Raw genomic sequence first — 16040 nt, forward strand, 5'->3', positions numbered from 1 at the left:
CCAAACAGAAAAGAATGAAGTAACAAGAATTCAAAAAAATGAGGAGAGGCTTAGGACTATCCAGGACATCTCTTTTTTTGTATTTATTTTATTTCATTTTTTATTTTTTAAGGTGAATTTAGGATTGTTCTTTTAATTACTTTTTAAGTACATTTTATTGATTATGCCATTACAGTTGTCCCATTTCCCCTCCTTCATTCCCCTCCACCCTGCACACCACTCCCCCCATTCACCCCTTAATTCCTGTCCATGTGTCACAAGTTCTTTAGCTTCCACACTTCCCATACTATTCTTGCCCTTCCCCGATTTTCTATCTACTGTCTATGCTACTTATTCTCTATTCCTTCTCCCCCATTCTCCTCCTCCCACTCCCCTGTTGCTAACCCTCCATGTGGTCTCCATTTCTATGGTTCCACTCCTGATCTAGCTGTCCTCTTAGTTTGCTTTTGTTTTAGGTGTGGTTGTTAGTAACTGTGAGTTTGCTGTCCTTTCACTGTTCATATTTATTATATTCTTTTTCTTAGGTAAGTCCCTTTAGCATTTCATATAATAAGGGCTTGGTGATGATGAACTCCTTTAACTTGACCTTATCTGAGAAGCACTTTATCTACCCTTTCATTCTAAATGAAAGCTTTGCTGGATAGAGCCATCTTGGATGTAGGTCTTTGGATTTCATGATTTGAAATACTTGTTTCCAGCCCCTTCTTGCCTGTAAGGTCTCTTTTGAGAAATCAGCTGACAGTCTGATGGGAACTCCTTTGTAGGTGACTGTCCCCTTATCTCTTGCTGCTTCTAGAATTCTCTCCATTTTAATCTTGGCTAATGTAATTATGATGTGCCTTGGAGTGTTCCTCCTTGGGTCCACCTTCTTTGGGACTCTCTTCTTTGAGCTTCCTGGACTTCCTGGAAGTCTATTTCCTATGCCAGATGGGGGAAGTTTTCCTTTACAATTTGTTCAAATGAGTTTTCCACTTGTTGCTCTTCCTCTTCCCCTTCTGATACCCCCTATAATTCGGATGTTGGAACATTTAAAGATGTCCTGGCCCTGGCTGGTGTAGCTCAGTGGATTGAGTGTGGGCCTGCGAACCAGATGATCGCGGTTCGATTCCCAGTCAGGGCACATGCCTGGGTTGCAGGCTGGTTCCCTGCAGGCCAACTCCCAGCAGGGGATGCACGAAAGGCAACCATACATCAATGTTTCTCTCCCTCTCCCTCCCCTCTAATGATAAATAAATAAATAAAATCTTTAAAAATAAAAAAAATAAAGATGTCCTGGAGGTTCCTAAGCCTCTCCTCATTTTTTTGAATTCTTATTTCTTCATTCTTTTCTGGTTGGATGTTTCTTTCTTCCTTCTGGTCCACTCCATTGATCTGAGTTCCAGTTTCTTTTCCATCACTATTGGTTCCCTGTGCATTTTGCTTCATTTCACTTAGTGTAGCCTTCATTTTTTCATCTAATTTGCAACTAAAATCAACCAGTTCTGTGAGCATCCTGATCACCAGTGTTCAAACTGTGCATCCGATAGGGTGGCTATCTCTTGGTCGCTTAGAAGTATTGGCTCTGGGGCTTTTGGGTTGTTCTTCTGCTTGAGCCATAATGTTTTGGTCTGTTTGCACCTGTTACGTATGAGGGGCGGAGCCTTAGTTGTTCACTGGGGCGGGTCAGTCCAGTCACTGGCTTGTGACTGGGGGTGGGGCCAGAGAGGGAGAAATGGTGTTTGTTCCACTCTCTCGGATTTCAGTCCCCTCTGCCACTTCCCACAAGCAAATTGGGCCCTTCTGGTGCTGGTTCCTGGGTGGGTGGGCTAGTGTACCTTCTAGGACCCTGTGGGTCTCTCCAGTGAACTCTCCTGTGAGGCTGAAAGCCTCTCCCGGCACCTCAACCCTGGACAGTTTTTTCAGTTGGTGCTTTTAGGCTTTATTTCCCGGTGCTAGAGCCCTGTGTTGCGCAGTCTGTCTCACTGTCCGTTTTTTCATCTGGTTTATCTGCGCATGGATGTGTGACTGCAGTCAGCCAGCTGCCTTGGGCCCTCACTGGATCTGCCCATTGCCAGCCCACGCCTGGGATCTGCCAACTGCCGCCTACGCGCCTGGGTTGGTCCCACAGCCACCGACCACTTTTCCCTGCCACGACCCCTTTCCGCCTGCCACTGACTCTGCCCCTTTTACCGGTCTGGATGAATGGTTCATTGTTGTCGGACTTAGGTACAGTTCAATTTTACAGTTTGTTTTGGTTGTGTTTTTGTTTCTAAATCTTTGTTGTCCTTAAATTTGGTTGTGAGAGAAGGAGCAGCGTTTCCACCTATGCCTCCATCTTGTCCCTCCAGGACATCTTTAAACATTCCAACATCCAAATTATAGGGGTACCAGAAGGAGAAGAGGATGAGGAACAAGTGGAAAAGTTATTTGAACAAATAATAAAGAACTTCCCCATTCTAACTAAGGTAATAGATTTCCAGGAAGTCCAGGAAGCTCAGAGAGTCCCAAAGAAGTTGGACCTGAGGAGGAACACACCAAGATACATTCATAATTACATTACCCAAGAATAAAGATAAGGAGAGAAGCTTAGAAGCAGCAAGACAAAATGAGAGAGTTACCTGCAAAGGAATGCCCATAAGATTATCAGCTGATTTCTCAAAAGAGACCTTGCAGGCAAGAAGGGGCTGAAAAGAAGTATTCCAAGTCATGAAAGGCAAGGACCTACATCCAAGATTGCTCTATCCAGCAAAGCTTTCATTTAGAATGGAAGGGCAGATAAAGTGCTTCTCAGATAAGGTCAAGTTAAAGGAGTTCATCATCACCAAGCCCTTATTATATGAAATGTTAAAGGGATTTACCTAAGAAAAAGAAGATAATAAATATGAACAGTGAAAGGACAGCAAACTCACAATAACTAACAACCACACCTGAAACAAAAACAAAAACTAAGCAAACAACTAGAACAGAAACAGAACCACAGAAATGGAGATCACATGGAGGGTTAGCAGCAGGGGAGTCGGGGGAGGAGGAGAGAGGGGGTAAAGGAACAGAGAATAAGTAGCATAGATGATAAGTAGAAAATAGGGGGAGGGTAAGAATTGTATGGGAAATGTAGCATCCAAGAACGTACAAGTGTGACACATGAACATGAACTAAAGGGGGGAATGTGGGTGGGAGCGGGTATGCAGGGTGTAGGGTATGCAGAGTGAAGGGAAAATGGGACAACTGTAATAACATAATAAAATATATTTTTTAAAAGAGGGAAAAATCCTGGAATTGTAACTATGATGTTTCAGGGAAGCCTGAGAGGGTGTGAAGAAAGATTTGACAAAATTGAAGGGATCAGGAAAGACTTCTCTGAGAAACATTTAAGCAAAGACTTTAAGCAGCAGGAGTTGGCCAAATGATGAGTAGACACTGGAGCGTTGCATGCAGAGAAACAGTACACAAGAAGGTCCTGGCAGAAAGCTGCTGGGGGAGTTTCAGAAATTTAAAGGCCATTGTAGGAGACAAGATCCTGGAAGAGCCAAATCATCTCCTTGTGGACAAGACTAAGGATGTCCCTACATCCTTTTAAGAGGAGTAGGAAGTCTTGGCAGACTTTAAATAGAACTTGAGCAGCTTTTCTTGCACCTTTGCCAGGTTTAGTTGGTTGGAGCATCATCCCGTATACCGAAAGGTTGCTGGTTTGATCCCTGGTCAGGGGACATACTAGGTTACAGGTTTGGGGTATGTATGGGAGATAGCTGATAGATGTTTTTCTCTCTCTCTCCCTTCCCCACTCTCTAGAAAATCAATAAACATCAGGTAAGGATTAAAAAGTAATAATAAAAAAATAAAAGCTACCCTGACTGGTGTGGCTAAGTTGATTGAGTGTTGCCCTGCAAAGTGAAGGGTCACCAGTTCAATTCCCAGTCAGGGCACATTCCTGGGTTGAAGGCCAGTCCCCAGTTGGGGCATGCGCAAGAGGCAACCGATCATTGATGTTTCTCTCCCTCTTTTTCTCCCTCTCTTCCCCACCCTCTAAAAATAAATAAATAAAATCTTTTTAAAAAAGAGTTTGTTAGAATTTTAAAAAATAAAGTAAAAAAAACCCTGGCTGGTGTAGCTCAGTGAATTGAGCATGGGCCTGCGAACCACATGATCGCAGTTCGATTCCCAGTCAGGGCACATGCCTGGGTTGCACGCCAGTTGCCAGTGGGGGACACACAAGAGGCAACCATACATTTCTCTCCCTCTCTCCTTCCCTTCCCCTCTAAAGATAAATAAATAAAATCTTTAAAAATAAATAAATAATAAAGTAAAAATAAAAAGCTTCCCTTGACTGCTGTGTATAAGTGGAAGCAAGATGTCAAAGGCTCACAAACTTCTCTGACTCTTCCACTAAACTAAGTTTCTTGAGGGAAGAAATTATATTTTTTAATTAGTGTATCCACAGAGTCCAGCACTGTGCCTTGACAGCAGATGCTCAATATTATATTAATGAATTGAAAAAATGGATGGTGAGGCCAGTATTCCACCTTAGGTTTTCAAAAAAGCCTCTACTCAAGTATCAATACCCTACCCCCCCAACACAACCCTTCAAAGACCATCTCTCCATCCACACCAAAGACTAACTAGATATCCTGCCTTTTGCCTCCAGTGCATTTGTGGTCAATTGTATTTTCCAAAAATGGTCATAATAATATCTAATAATCAGCATGCTCTTATTACACTCTAACTTTGATGTTTCCATTGAGAAGTGAAGTCTAGTTCCCTTCCCTTGGATTTGAGGTGAGGTCATAAAAGGTGGTTCAGCTTCCTCCTGATCCTCTTGGGATACTTGCTCTTGGAACCCAGCTACCATGCTTTGAGGAAGCCCATCCTGCCCTGTGTAAAGACCCACGTGGGCAAGAACCAATAGCCAGGATTGACTAGCCAGCCATGTGAATGTGCCATTTTGAAAGCAAATCAGCTTTCAGCAGTACACCCAGTTGACACCTTTTGGAACGGTAATGAGCTGTCCCCACTGAACCCTGCCCAAATTACAGATTCATTAGCAAAATAAATTATGGTGGTGGTTTTAAGACATGAAGTCTTGAGATGGTTTTGTTAAGCAGGAATAGGTAACTGGAATAGCATTCTTTATTTATCATGCAGGCAGGTGGTGCCACTCAGTTAAGTAAGTGGCCTAAGATTGTCGAGGTTCAAAGCCTATCTCTGCTACTTACTTTGACCTCTGGCAAGTTACTTAACCTCTCTATGCTTGTTCCCTGCTTTTTTCGGTCTAAAAAACAGTACTTAAGTTTGTTGTGAGGATTAAGTGATAATGCAGGTAAATGTAGATCTACAGGTAATACAGATCAACCTTTGTGATCATCTCACACAAGCTTCTGACCATATAACCATCCCTCTAATATGATTCTAGGTTTTATCTTTATAGTACTTTTGATATTTGTGTATATGTGTATTTATGTATGTTTGTATATATACATTTGATACGTATATATACAAACATAGAAGTATAGTGTATAGCTTTTAGTGTGATCTTATCTAGTTGAACTTATCTTATCTAGTTGTTTATCTTAACAAGTGATTTTATCTAGTTGTTTATCTTAACAAAGTGTAAGTCCCAGTAAAGCCAGAGCCTAGCTGTCATTTTTACTGCTGTATTCCCAGTGCCTGGCACAAAGTGCTTATTAACTTTTTTGTGAATGAATGGATGAATAGCTTGTTCACACTTCTTGTGGGAAGACATCACTAGTTCCTACCCAGTATCCATTCTCTCCTTGCCCAGTAATAGACCTTGCTTTTGTTGTGGATGTCAATATAAAATACTGTCCCAGATTCCACTGCAGCTAAGGGTTGTTGTGCAGTGCATTTCCTATCAATGAGACATAGTCAGAGATTTGCTAAGGATGTCTGGGAAATTTTTTGCTTTGATACAAGCATTGTTCTTGGTCGTCTTCTTTTCTTCATTCCTGCCCACAATACATGAGTGAAGTAGAACAGCCAAAAAGTCCATAAACATGAGAACAAAAACAGGAGCTATCTGAGACATCAATGAACTATTGAGTGGAGTCACTACGCTACACACATTCTTTATGAGGAAAAATTAACCCCTTGTAGTTAAACCTCAGCAGTCTTCTGTTACTTGCAGCCAAATATATCCTCAACTGATATACTACGGTAGAGTAATATCTACCCCTCTAGGCTGTTTACTAAGGGCAAGGGAATGTTTCATCTTCCTTGCTATTCTGTAGAAGGATTAGAAGAATTTATCAACACAGATGTTACTATTGGGATCTCTTCAGCTCTCTTCAAATAGTGAGAGTGACCAAGTAGCAAGGGTCACCACATTTATCTCAATCTGTTTGGCTTCTGAGTTCAGACCTTTTAAATAGCAGGGGTTATGTGTACCATTCATTCATGAAACAAACGTGTTCATCATACTGTTGGCCAGGCATTATATGGCTTTTGGGGATACAGAGATGATTAAGTCAGATGATTGAAGCTGGATGCCCAACTTCCCACTAAATATTAAGCTCCGACAGGGCAGGAGCTGAGCTGCTCCCAGTAAGAGATTTAATTCTAGCAGTCTCTCTACCATCTTGTTCATCTTCTCGATTTTCTTTACCCCTGACCCCACTTTAATGGTCTCACTTCACTTATACATTTGCCTGGTTCCCCCCCGCCATATGCCTAGAATACCCAATACTTGCATGCGTATCTGTTCGTATTTTGAATGCCTAATCATTGACTTCCAAGGTCATTCAAGTTTCAAATTGTCTGTTTTCTCTACAACTAAATCTTCATGTGCTTCTGCTGATCTATCATAAAGTGGCTGTTCTCCCAATATGAAAACAATGTGAAACATCTATGTGGTTTACCTAAACTCAGACATGGGAGCTGGGTGCATTACCCTTATCCTGATCATGATTGGGTGTTGTGGTCATAAGCCCAAATGATAGATCCCCTCACTCAGATCCAGGGTACATACAGATCAGAATTTGAGACAGTAATAAAATGTTATAGACTAGTTATGAAGTTTGTCTGGAGAGTTAAAGCTTTAGGAATTGCTGCCATGGGAACATAGGTGTAACAGGTTAAGGTACACCATTGAAACAAGTGTCACAGATCCTGGGGCCACACTCTATCATCACCTTTGATATTTTACTTTTGAGAGCCTTTATGTGTGTCTGTCTGTGTACATACTACTTAGAGGCAGGAGGTTGGGCCAGTTTGAGAGATAATGGAAACTATAGCACCTTTCTCCAAAATAATACACATCTGCACATACACACAATATTTAGAACCATTTCTACAGATCCACCTGTGATTTGCTATGATGGTGGAAACTTTTAAATACCATAATTTGTTTTTTTATGAGGACCATTTTCATTTACCTTTCATGTGTTTTATCCCATTGAGTAGGCAAGCTTCCTGCAAGGAACAGTAAAGAAAAAACATTTAAAAAAACTTTTTATTACCCCAGGGATATGTGCATATAGGGACTGAGGCTTGTGGAAAATATTTGCCAACTGAGTCCTTGGAAGCTGCTGTGATTTACTGAGGACAGGCAGCTTTCAATAATCTGCCACCCCACCTCCCTCCAAAACAAGTTACCATAGGAGGGCTTGGATCATACACTTATGTTCTTGCTAGGTTTTAGGCTAAGGCATTATTTACATATTCTTCATGTAAATATCCTCTTGGATACTTAAGGAATAAGGTAGTGCCTAGCAGAAAGCTTTATGGCCTCCCTACCCAAAAATGTCAGTAAATATTAATAAATAAATGCACTCTATTATCTTAAAAACCTATGGCCTTTACCCTTCCACAGCTCCATGCTTTACCCCATACACACCCATACCTGCAATCCGATCCTCTGTGTGTTATCCCATGCATTTTATTTCTCAAACTAAATTCCTTTCCTGGCATGTGATTGTGGAAAAGATTAAGAACAGGAATAAACCTAATGTTAATAGAATAGTGGCCCTGTAGGTCTTCTTTTTTTCTTTAGAACTTTCCCTCCCACCCATAAATTTCAATGATGCCACCTTTAATCCTAACCTAGTTTTCCCACCTCCCGGCCCCCTCCCTGACTGTGTAGGCAATTATAGCCACCTAGTGGCCACATGGGGAAATGAATGACAGATTGCCCCCAAAAATCTCTGGTAAAAAGGAAGAACCCCTATGGAGTAATTTTTGGTCTTGGATATGTGAGGAGCAAGGAAAGAAAACATGTGGATAGAGATTACAGCACAGGATCCAGACAGCTTTTTTAAAAAGATTTTATTTATTTATCCTTAGAGGGGAAGGGAAGGAGAGAAATATCAATGTATGGTTGCCTCTTGTGAGTCCCCTGCTGGGAACTGGCCTGCAGCACAGGCATGTGCCCTGACTGGGAATCAAACCGTGATCATGTGGTTCGCAGGCCTGCGCTCAATCCACTGAGCTACACCAGCCAGGGCAGGATCCAGACATCTTATTTCGTGGTCCCACCTTGCCTACACTAATTATTGTAAACAAATAAATTCACTTAACATTCTAATTCAGTCAAATTTTATTGAGCAGCAACTGTGTGCCTAACACTGGGAATACAGCAGGGAATAAGATGGACATGATCTCTGCCCTCAGGAGCTTACAACCCAGCAGCCAGCCAGCCAGCCAATTACAGCCATAATTTTAACAGAGGTGATGATAGCTTGGAAGAAACAAAACAAATTCCAGAGATATTTAGGAGTTAGAGTCTACTTGGAGAGTGACTGAAGGTGTGAGGAGAGGGCTGTTTCTGGCAACAGGTACTGAAGTAGGAGATGCTGGAAGAGGGGCAGATCCCACAGGCACAGGCTGTGAGGACAGCACAGGTCCACAGCAAACAGCACAGCTTTGGTTCTCAGTTTAGTGTTTAAATGATCAAATAAGATACACATGAAAGCATTGCAGACTTGATTAAACATCAAAACGATTTAGATAATTCATAGACTCTTGCATTACATGGGACTGAATGGAAGCCCTGTCTCACAGTGTGTTCAAATACTGCTGAAGCCAATACAGATGTCTCCACCTTTGTCCATCCCTTTCATAGCCCCTCAAAAAACTCCTATGCAGCCCACCCAGTGTCTCACAGGGGCCACCTTTCTCTGGGCCCTAGTGCCTCACATCAGGAAGATGCACCATTCCCTCCCTGCTTCCTTTTTGCCTGCTACTGTCAGGAAATTCACCTGCTATTCTAATTCTCCTCCCCTATGATTAGGTTAAATGGGACCAAATATGGTTGTAATATGTTGTTCTCTTTTGGTCATCAGGAGTTTTGACTTACTTAGCTCCTCTCTTTATCCCTGTCAAGCCCTAACTTGTAGAATCAACATCTTGCAAAGTCAACCCTGCCTTTCTCATGTTCTCATGTTCCTGTGCCATTTGTCTCCATTTTACTCCAAAGTGTCCCAGTCAGGATTTTATTTTATTTTAATACTTTTTAAATTTTATTTATTTATTTTTACAGAGAGGGAAAGAGAAGGAGAAAGAGAGGGAGAGAAACATCAATGCGTGGTTGCCTCTCATGCGTCCTCTACTGAGGACCTGGCCTGCAACCCAGGCATGTGCCTTGACTGGGAATCAAACCAGCGACCCCTTGCTTCACAGGCCTGTGCTCAATCCACTGAGCTACACCAGCCAGGGCTGGATTTTATTTTAAAGATTTTACTTATTTAGAGAGAGGGGAGAGAGAAAGAGAGGGAGTGATGTGCGAGAGATACATCAATTGGTTGCCTCTCTCGGAACCCAGCCTGCAACCCAGGCATGTGCCTTGACTGGGAAATGAACAGGAGACCTTTTGGTTTACAGGCCAACACTCAATCCACTCAGCCACACCAGCCAGGGCCAAAATGTCAATATGGACAATATGGACTTTGGAATTGGGTCAACTTGGGTTTACATTCTGGTTACCAACTAGTATGCCTTTGTGCTATTAAATCTTGCAAAACTTCAAAGCCCTAGCTGGTGTAGCTCAGTGGATTGAGTGTGGGCCTGCGAACTAAAGGTCATGGTTCAATTCCCAGTCCGGGCACATGCCTGGGTTGCAGGCCAGTTCCCAACAAGGGACACAAGAGAGGCAACCATACATTGATATTTCTCTCCCTCTTTCCTTCCCTTCCCCTCTAAAGATAAATAAATAAAATCTTTTCTAAAAATCTTGCAAAACTTCAAAAGACTTATCTGTAGAATAGTGGTAATGGGTAGTTATATTAAATAGGGTGTATAAAGCACATAGTATAATATCTAACCCGAAATCCCTGGTAACCATTCACTTTCATTCCTCCCTTGGGTTTCAGCTGCCAAATACTATTCAGAAGAGAGATTAGCTAGCTTTGCATGGCCAGTGATAGGTATTTTCTATTTGTCTTTGTAAACACCATCTTCCTGCAGCTATCCCATTTCCATCATTGCCAAGTAAAGTTGTTCCATCCCTCATCCTGTGTAAGACTTCTCCTTCTCTTATTATCAAAAAGTTCTGCCTGAGCTCTTAGATCTGACTATGCTGCATCTCCCTAATCCAAGATACTTTATCTTCTTTAATTAATTAATTAAAATTAATTAATTTCTAGTATTCTCCCTAACTTTTTCAGAGTAAATTATAATGGACCTGGAGAAGCAGACCTTTACATTTCAGAAGGGCATGGGAACCACAAGCCAGTGCCCAGAGTAGAATAGAAGTCAAGGTCTAGGCACACCTCCCCACCCAATCCCCATCTCTTTCCCTATAGGGTACAGAAACAGCCAAATAAAAAATATGTCTCGAGTCTACATCAGCATATATCTCCTTTCCTACAGCTCTGTGAGGTCATCATTGAAGTAGAGCAGTATTGCAGGTGTGTGGAGTGCACCATCCATAGTGAGATAGTCATATTCTTCCTCCTCATCCCGGATCCCATTCTCTTCCAGGGTATGTTCCATGGTCAGGTTCTTCCCTTCATATTTCCATGTGTAGCTGGCAGCATGTGCATTATAGGGGAGATAGCGGTGTAGGATTTCCCACATTGATTCCAGGTCCCCCACCTGGAGAACACAAAAAGTAACCCATTCCCAGAATTCTGGGTGGGACACACACACACATTCCAAGCAAAGATCAGGAGCCTAAAAGGTGAGAGTTAGGATCAGAATTCTCCCTTGGCAGATACACTTCAGACACTCCACAGTCCCAGAAATGAAGTTGGAGCCCCAGCATGCCCTAAAGTCCTACCTGTCTTTATGGCAGCCACTTCTAATGGATGGCTCTAAGAGTCACTGTCACTGTCTGGTAACCTCATCCCCACAACAGGGTAGACTATTAAGAGTCCAATTTCATTTGCTCTCCCACAGCATGTAAAAGCTTCCAAGGATCATCAACCCTACGATGTATGAATTGCTGCCCTGAGCTTATGAAGGAGTCTTGTACCCTGTGACTCAGCCACTCCTCGAATTCCCAACCGTGGGGACCTAGGTGGTCTGCTTTTCTTACTTTTACCTACAAGGGGAGAAAATACATTTCCCACCGGTTTTGGAGAGCTGATGGCCTGAACATCTACTTGGAGATTTGCTGGGATACCCAGTTCCCTCTAACCTGCCCTCAGGCACGAGTTCTCACCTCCAGTGTGTGCTCCTGCGACGTGAGCGTGTTAATTATACGGATGCTCCGGGTCTTGGCTGACAGCCGCCCCACTTCGTAACGTGACCCCTGCCACCAGGGCTTCCCGAAGTCATTGGCCCAGTCGGAACGGGGCAGCTGAGGTGGAACGTGCAGAAAGCGACCCCGAGGGGTGCGGTATCTCTGGGAACCAGTCAGCGGATCTATGTGCTTGCGGATCTTTAACGCAGGGTTTGGGGGCGAGGGGTAGAGTAGTCAACATCTCATGCTCTGGCTAGACCCTGATTTTTTCCTCCCCATTCCTCCCCCTAACACCGGGCAGAACTCACGTCTCTGGTCTTGGGATCAAACCAGTGGCTGATGTCCTGGCCCGCAACTTCCACGATGGGTTTCAGCAGCAGATCTCCTGGAAAGGAGCAGCCGCCGCCATTGCCGTCTGCCCAAGAAGTAGGTACCTCAAATACACACCCCGAAGCTGACCCAAACAAAATGTGGCCCTTACCTTTGTATTCTTGTGCCAATGGCGTTAGGTCATATACATATCCCAGGTAAGACACCCAGAGGTCTTCCGGCTGGTTGTGTTGAGCCACCTCAACCGGCGTGAAATATCGACGCTGGAAATACTCAAAGTCTGGCCCAGCCACTAAGCCTCGGCGTGGCATGTTTATTGCTCCTTTAAGTGGTTCCCTCGCTCCTCAGCACGCACTCAGTACTGCATTCTCCCTCGTCCAGGTGCTAAAGTGAGAGCGTTTACCCGCTGACATGGAAACGATTGTCTTTTTCCAGCCACCGTACAGAGATCCTGCCCTGGGTGGGCAAAGAGTGGCGTGTGCTCATGGGAAATGTAGTCCGACACTCGCTTTCAAATAATTGAGTTTCTTCCTCGGGAGTTCCGGGTTGAAAGTGAGCACACCGTTCTAATTCAGAGTGGTCTGGGCTACGAGGGATATTTAGGATAGAGTTTCTCACGAGACAGAAAAACAAGGGGGACTTGCGCGTTTATGAAAAAGTATCTTGCTAAATTCCAGGGGGGGCGGAGTTCAAGAATATGTAAAAAAAAAAAAAGGAAAGCTGGAGAAAGTTTCTCGCGATATCTCAATACAGCCGGCGTAATAGCTCTCAGTGAACCGCAGCGTGGAGAAGCCTTAAGATCGCGAGATCTACAGTTGCCGAGGAGACTAGGAGGCGATCTCGCGAAAGAAAAGCTGCGTGGAGAGCTCGCGATATCTCAGACCACCGGACCTGAAAGGTTCTCAGAGAGTTGAAGGGCCTGGAGGAGGTCCCGGGACTAATGGCTGGAGCTGGACCGACCATGCTGCTACGAGAGGAGAATGGCTGTTGTAGTCGGCGTCAAAGCAGCTCCAGCGCTGGGGTTAGCGCGGGCTCGGGTTCCGAGATTAAGGGGCAGTTGGGGAGTAAAGTGGAGGAATGGAGGGTGGACTGCAGCTCCCGGCAGCCTCTGGGGTTCGTGTGACTGCCCCACGCACTGTCGGGAGCTGTGGTTCTGTGGGCGGGCAGCAGCCTGGGCAGTGTGGTTTGAGCCCGTGTCCTGCCCCGCGCAGGACTCAGACGGGGAGCGCGAGGACTCGCCGGCTGCGCGCGCCAGGCGGCAGCTGGAGGCTCTACTCAACAAGACTATGCGCATTCGCATGACAGATGGACGGACACTGGTCGGCTGCTTCCTCTGCACGGACCGCGACTGCAATGTTATCCTAGGTTCGGCGCAGGAGTTCCTCAAGCCTTCGGGTCAGTGCCTGGGAAATCCATCGCCTGGGAATGCAGTGGAGCCTCAAGGCACTTCCCTTTCCGTTCAGTGCCTGGCTGCACCCCTTATTTTCTGGGGCTGGAAGTCTTGGCTCGAAAGGGGCGGGACCAACGCTGTCCTACCTCCCTGATGTTCTGACCCTTCTTTCCAGATTCCTTCTCTGCTGGGGAACCCCGTGTGCTGGGCTTGGCCATGGTACCCGGACATCACATCGTTTCTATTGAGGTGCAAAGAGAGAGCCTGGCGGGGCCTCCCTATATCTAACCACGATCGCGCATGCCTTTCAGACTTCATTAAACTTGTAACCGAAGTGGTCTGTGTGTGTGTATCTGGGATGCCTGGGCAGAGAGATCTCACACCCCACCACTAGAGGGGAGGTTTATCTTAAGTCGGAGGCACTGTCAAACCTCCTTCCACAACCTGGGCGATCATGAGTGCCAAATGTCCCCTCAGGTTCGCAGGCGGGGGTGGGGCACAGGCTGAGCCTCGGACCAGTAGGCCCCAGGGTGGACCCCTCCATCTTCCCTTCCACGCTGCTGCTCCAGAATTGTGGCGGGAGTGGGCGGAGGGGTGTCATCCTGTTCCGGAAGGCCCATTGTTTCCCTCCCCGGCCCGGCAACACCCGAGTTCCTCTAAGCTGGGGTCAGAGAACGGGCTTGGGTCCCCAAGGGGAGCAGGGCAGGCGACAAAAGCCAGGCCCCCTCCACTCTGTTGTTGGGGAGATTACTTTGGGGTCAGGGACAGAGCTCGGGTCTGGCCAGGAAGAGCAAGCTAATGCGGTTAAGAGAAAGCCGAGAGGCTGAAGGATGCTCCCTTCTGCACACTTGAGCCGCACACCTCCTCCCATGTTTCCTGCCTCTGGGCACAGGAGTGATCGTATTTGTACCACCCCTCTGTTCACAGCATCCTAGAAGCATGTTCAGTTCATTAACTCTTTATTAACATGTGATCACTCCTCCAACCTCACCCTTGGACCGGTAAATACTAGAGGAGCTGCAGCAGAAAAGGAGGGCACCAGCGATTTTCAGTTGTCCAATACACAAAGGGGGGGGGGGAGGCGGGGTGTGTGTGTGCAGGGTCCAGCCCAAATGTTCAGGATTCAGATATGAGTAGTGAAAAGAAAGGGTTTTCCAGGGTGTGGCGAATTTTCACTAGCACTGGGTCCACAGATGCTGCAGTTCGCCAGAGGGATGCTAGGACCCGCTTAGGCAAGGGGTGGGATCAAAGTAGGTCGGGAGACCCCCAGGGGTCCTCAGGTCCTTGGGCCTACTGAAAGGCAGGCAGTCGTCAGGGTTCTTGATCCAGCGTCCTCAAACCCATACCTTTCCTGATGTGGGGACGGCCTGGGACCCTGGTGAGGCCCGGATTTGCTGCACCGGCGGGGTATGCCGACGCCGATAGAGGGCTCGGCTGTAGGGCACGAGGCAGTCGGCTAAATGGAGGCGCAGGCAGAGGCGGCGATAACTGGCCAGGGCAAGCACAAGCAGCGGCACGAGAAGCAGGAATCCGGTGACCAGGAGGGCCGTGAAGCCTGGGTCCCGCAGGTGCGCGGTGCAAGGGGGTGCCTGGGAGCGCAAAAACTGTAAGATAAGAGGCGTCAGGCTCAAGTCGAACAGCCCAGTCTGGGAGATGTGATCCATACACCCACCGCCACCATACACCCGCACACCCTGGGGCGCCCGCTGCTCACCTGGGAGTGGCAGAGAAAGCCGAAGCCTAACATGGTGACAGCGGGTAGCAGGATGGTCCCCAACACCAGCGCCAGCAAAACAAGATTGAAGGCAGCCACGAGCAGATTCTGAGCGGTGACCAGCACAGCGCAGGCCCAGCAGTCCAAGGGGTCCCGGGGCTCTGGGCCGCCGCTGGGAACCGATCTCTGGGCCCCGAGGACATCCGCCATGGCCTGCCTGACTTCTGCCCGCCTGAGCCGCGGCCCTTATAGCCTTCTTTCCTGCCCCTCCCCCGTCCCAGCCTCTCCCCACCCCACCCCACCCCCCTCATCCTGGAATGCAGCTCCAAGAGTAGGCACCCCCCATTTAGAGGAGCAAACCAGAGATCTGGACATTCCAGAGGCACCTCCGGGGAGGGGAATCGCCCTGGCCGGGGTCTGCACAAATCTCCCCATCAATCACGGGCTTGCAGCCCTCCTCCCAGTACTCTCCCTATCACCAGCACACTATAAACAGGATTTTTCTTCTGGTTTTATTTTTAATATTAATATTCTCACACAAAAATCACCGAAAATAGGGGTAGGATTGGGAAGACCCCTCTGCCCCTGGGACAGAGAGACAGTGCAGTGCGCAGGGGCGGGACTGTAAACCCCCCACCCCTCCGCAGCCCCAGCGTGGAGAAAAAACTGATAACACGAAAATAAAGCCCCAGAGAAATTCTTCTGGGGTGTCCCTGCACCAGGGAGGCTCTGGCCCTGGGCTGTTTTCATGTTTAAAAAGAAAAGGAGGTGGGGGTGGAGGGCGTGAGGGGAAGATCCGTGTTTTTAAAAATTGGCTGGGGCCGGGAAGGATGGGGTTCCTTTTCCTCATAGTTCTTTTAAAACTTTAAAATTTTTTTTATTTTATTATTTTTTTTTACAAAATACCATTTCCGTTCCCACTTCTTCCCCTACAGTACAGGAGTCGCTCACCCTCAGGCAAGGTTGGGGTTGGGGCGGATGGGGTGGGGGGACTTGTC

General features: G+C 46.3%; 3 protein-coding genes across 9 annotated transcripts; 1 reads left to right on the forward strand and 2 right to left on the reverse strand.

The window, feature by feature from the left end:
* Positions 1-10151: 10151 nt before the first annotated feature.
* CYB5D1 (cytochrome b5 domain containing 1) lies at positions 10152-12374 on the reverse strand. Of its 3 annotated transcripts, none has more exons than XM_037028213.1 (4): positions 12090-12374; positions 11917-11993; positions 11588-11806; positions 10152-11019 (listed from the first exon to the last, which is right to left on the reverse strand). In XM_037028213.1, exons 1-4 carry the CDS (start codon positions 12247-12249, stop codon positions 10789-10791), a joined length of 687 nt encoding a protein of 228 aa, XP_036884108.1. In that variant the 5' UTR covers positions 12250-12374; the 3' UTR covers positions 10152-10788. The 3 variants fall into 3 exon arrangements, with proteins under 3 accessions (XP_036884108.1, XP_036884107.1, XP_036884109.1); XM_037028214.1 differs by having other exon boundaries at positions 10831-11054; XM_037028212.1 differs by having other exon boundaries at positions 11917-12374.
* NAA38 (N-alpha-acetyltransferase 38, NatC auxiliary subunit) lies at positions 11952-13665 on the forward strand. 4 transcript variants are annotated; one of them, XM_037028218.1, is made up of 4 exons: positions 11956-12034; positions 12374-12490; positions 12692-13333; positions 13504-13665. In XM_037028218.1, exons 3-4 carry the CDS (start codon positions 12919-12921, stop codon positions 13614-13616), a joined length of 528 nt encoding a protein of 175 aa, XP_036884113.1. In that variant the 5' UTR covers positions 11956-12034; positions 12374-12490; positions 12692-12918; the 3' UTR covers positions 13617-13665. The 4 variants fall into 4 exon arrangements, with proteins under 4 accessions (XP_036884114.1, XP_036884113.1, XP_036884115.1 ...); XM_037028220.1 differs by lacking the exon at positions 12374-12490 and having other exon boundaries at positions 11964-12034; positions 12616-12959; positions 13150-13333; XM_037028219.1 differs by lacking the exon at positions 12374-12490 and having other exon boundaries at positions 11952-12034.
* Positions 13666-14270: 605 nt separating this feature from the next.
* On the reverse strand, positions 14271-15455 carry TMEM88 (transmembrane protein 88). 2 transcript variants are annotated; one of them, XM_037028316.1, is made up of 2 exons: positions 15043-15455; positions 14271-14917 (listed from the first exon to the last, which is right to left on the reverse strand). In XM_037028316.1, exons 1-2 carry the CDS (start codon positions 15250-15252, stop codon positions 14663-14665), a joined length of 465 nt encoding a protein of 154 aa, XP_036884211.1. In that variant the 5' UTR covers positions 15253-15455; the 3' UTR covers positions 14271-14662. The 2 variants fall into 2 exon arrangements, with proteins under 2 accessions (XP_036884211.1, XP_036884210.1); XM_037028315.1 differs by having other exon boundaries at positions 14271-14932.
* Positions 15456-16040: the final 585 nt, after the last annotated feature.

The sequence above is a fragment of the Sturnira hondurensis genome, unplaced genomic scaffold, assembly GCF_014824575.4.
Source record: "Sturnira hondurensis isolate 20B ecotype Veracruz unplaced genomic scaffold, ASM1482457v3 Scaffold0019835, whole genome shotgun sequence".
NCBI lineage: Eukaryota > Metazoa > Chordata > Mammalia > Chiroptera > Phyllostomidae > Sturnira > Sturnira hondurensis.

Excerpts from the sequence above, each read along its gene's own strand:
- CYB5D1 (XM_037028212.1), bottom strand. The coding sequence starts at position 12,249 with ATGCCACGCCGAGGCTTAGTGGCTGGGCCAGACTTTGAGTATTTCCAG. Across the intron at positions 11,807-11,916 it reads TTGATCCCAAGACCAGAGAC|ATCCGCAAGCACATAGATCC; the intron begins GTGAGTTCTGCC and ends CCTGCGTTAAAG. Across the intron at positions 11,020-11,587 it reads CGCAGGAGCACACACTGGAG|GTGGGGGACCTGGAATCAAT; the intron begins GTGAGAACTCGT and ends TGTGTTCTCCAG.
- NAA38 (XM_037028219.1), top strand. The coding sequence starts at position 12,919 with ATGGCTGTTGTAGTCGGCGTCAAAGCAGCTCCAGCGCTGGGGTTAGCG. Across the intron at positions 13,334-13,503 it reads GGAGTTCCTCAAGCCTTCGG|ATTCCTTCTCTGCTGGGGAA; the intron begins GTCAGTGCCTGG and ends CCTTCTTTCCAG.
- TMEM88 (XM_037028315.1), bottom strand. The coding sequence starts at position 15,252 with ATGGCGGATGTCCTCGGGGCCCAGAGATCGGTTCCCAGCGGCGGCCCA. Across the intron at positions 14,933-15,042 it reads GCTTTCTCTGCCACTCCCAG|TTTTTGCGCTCCCAGGCACC; the intron begins GTGAGCAGCGGG and ends CTTATCTTACAG.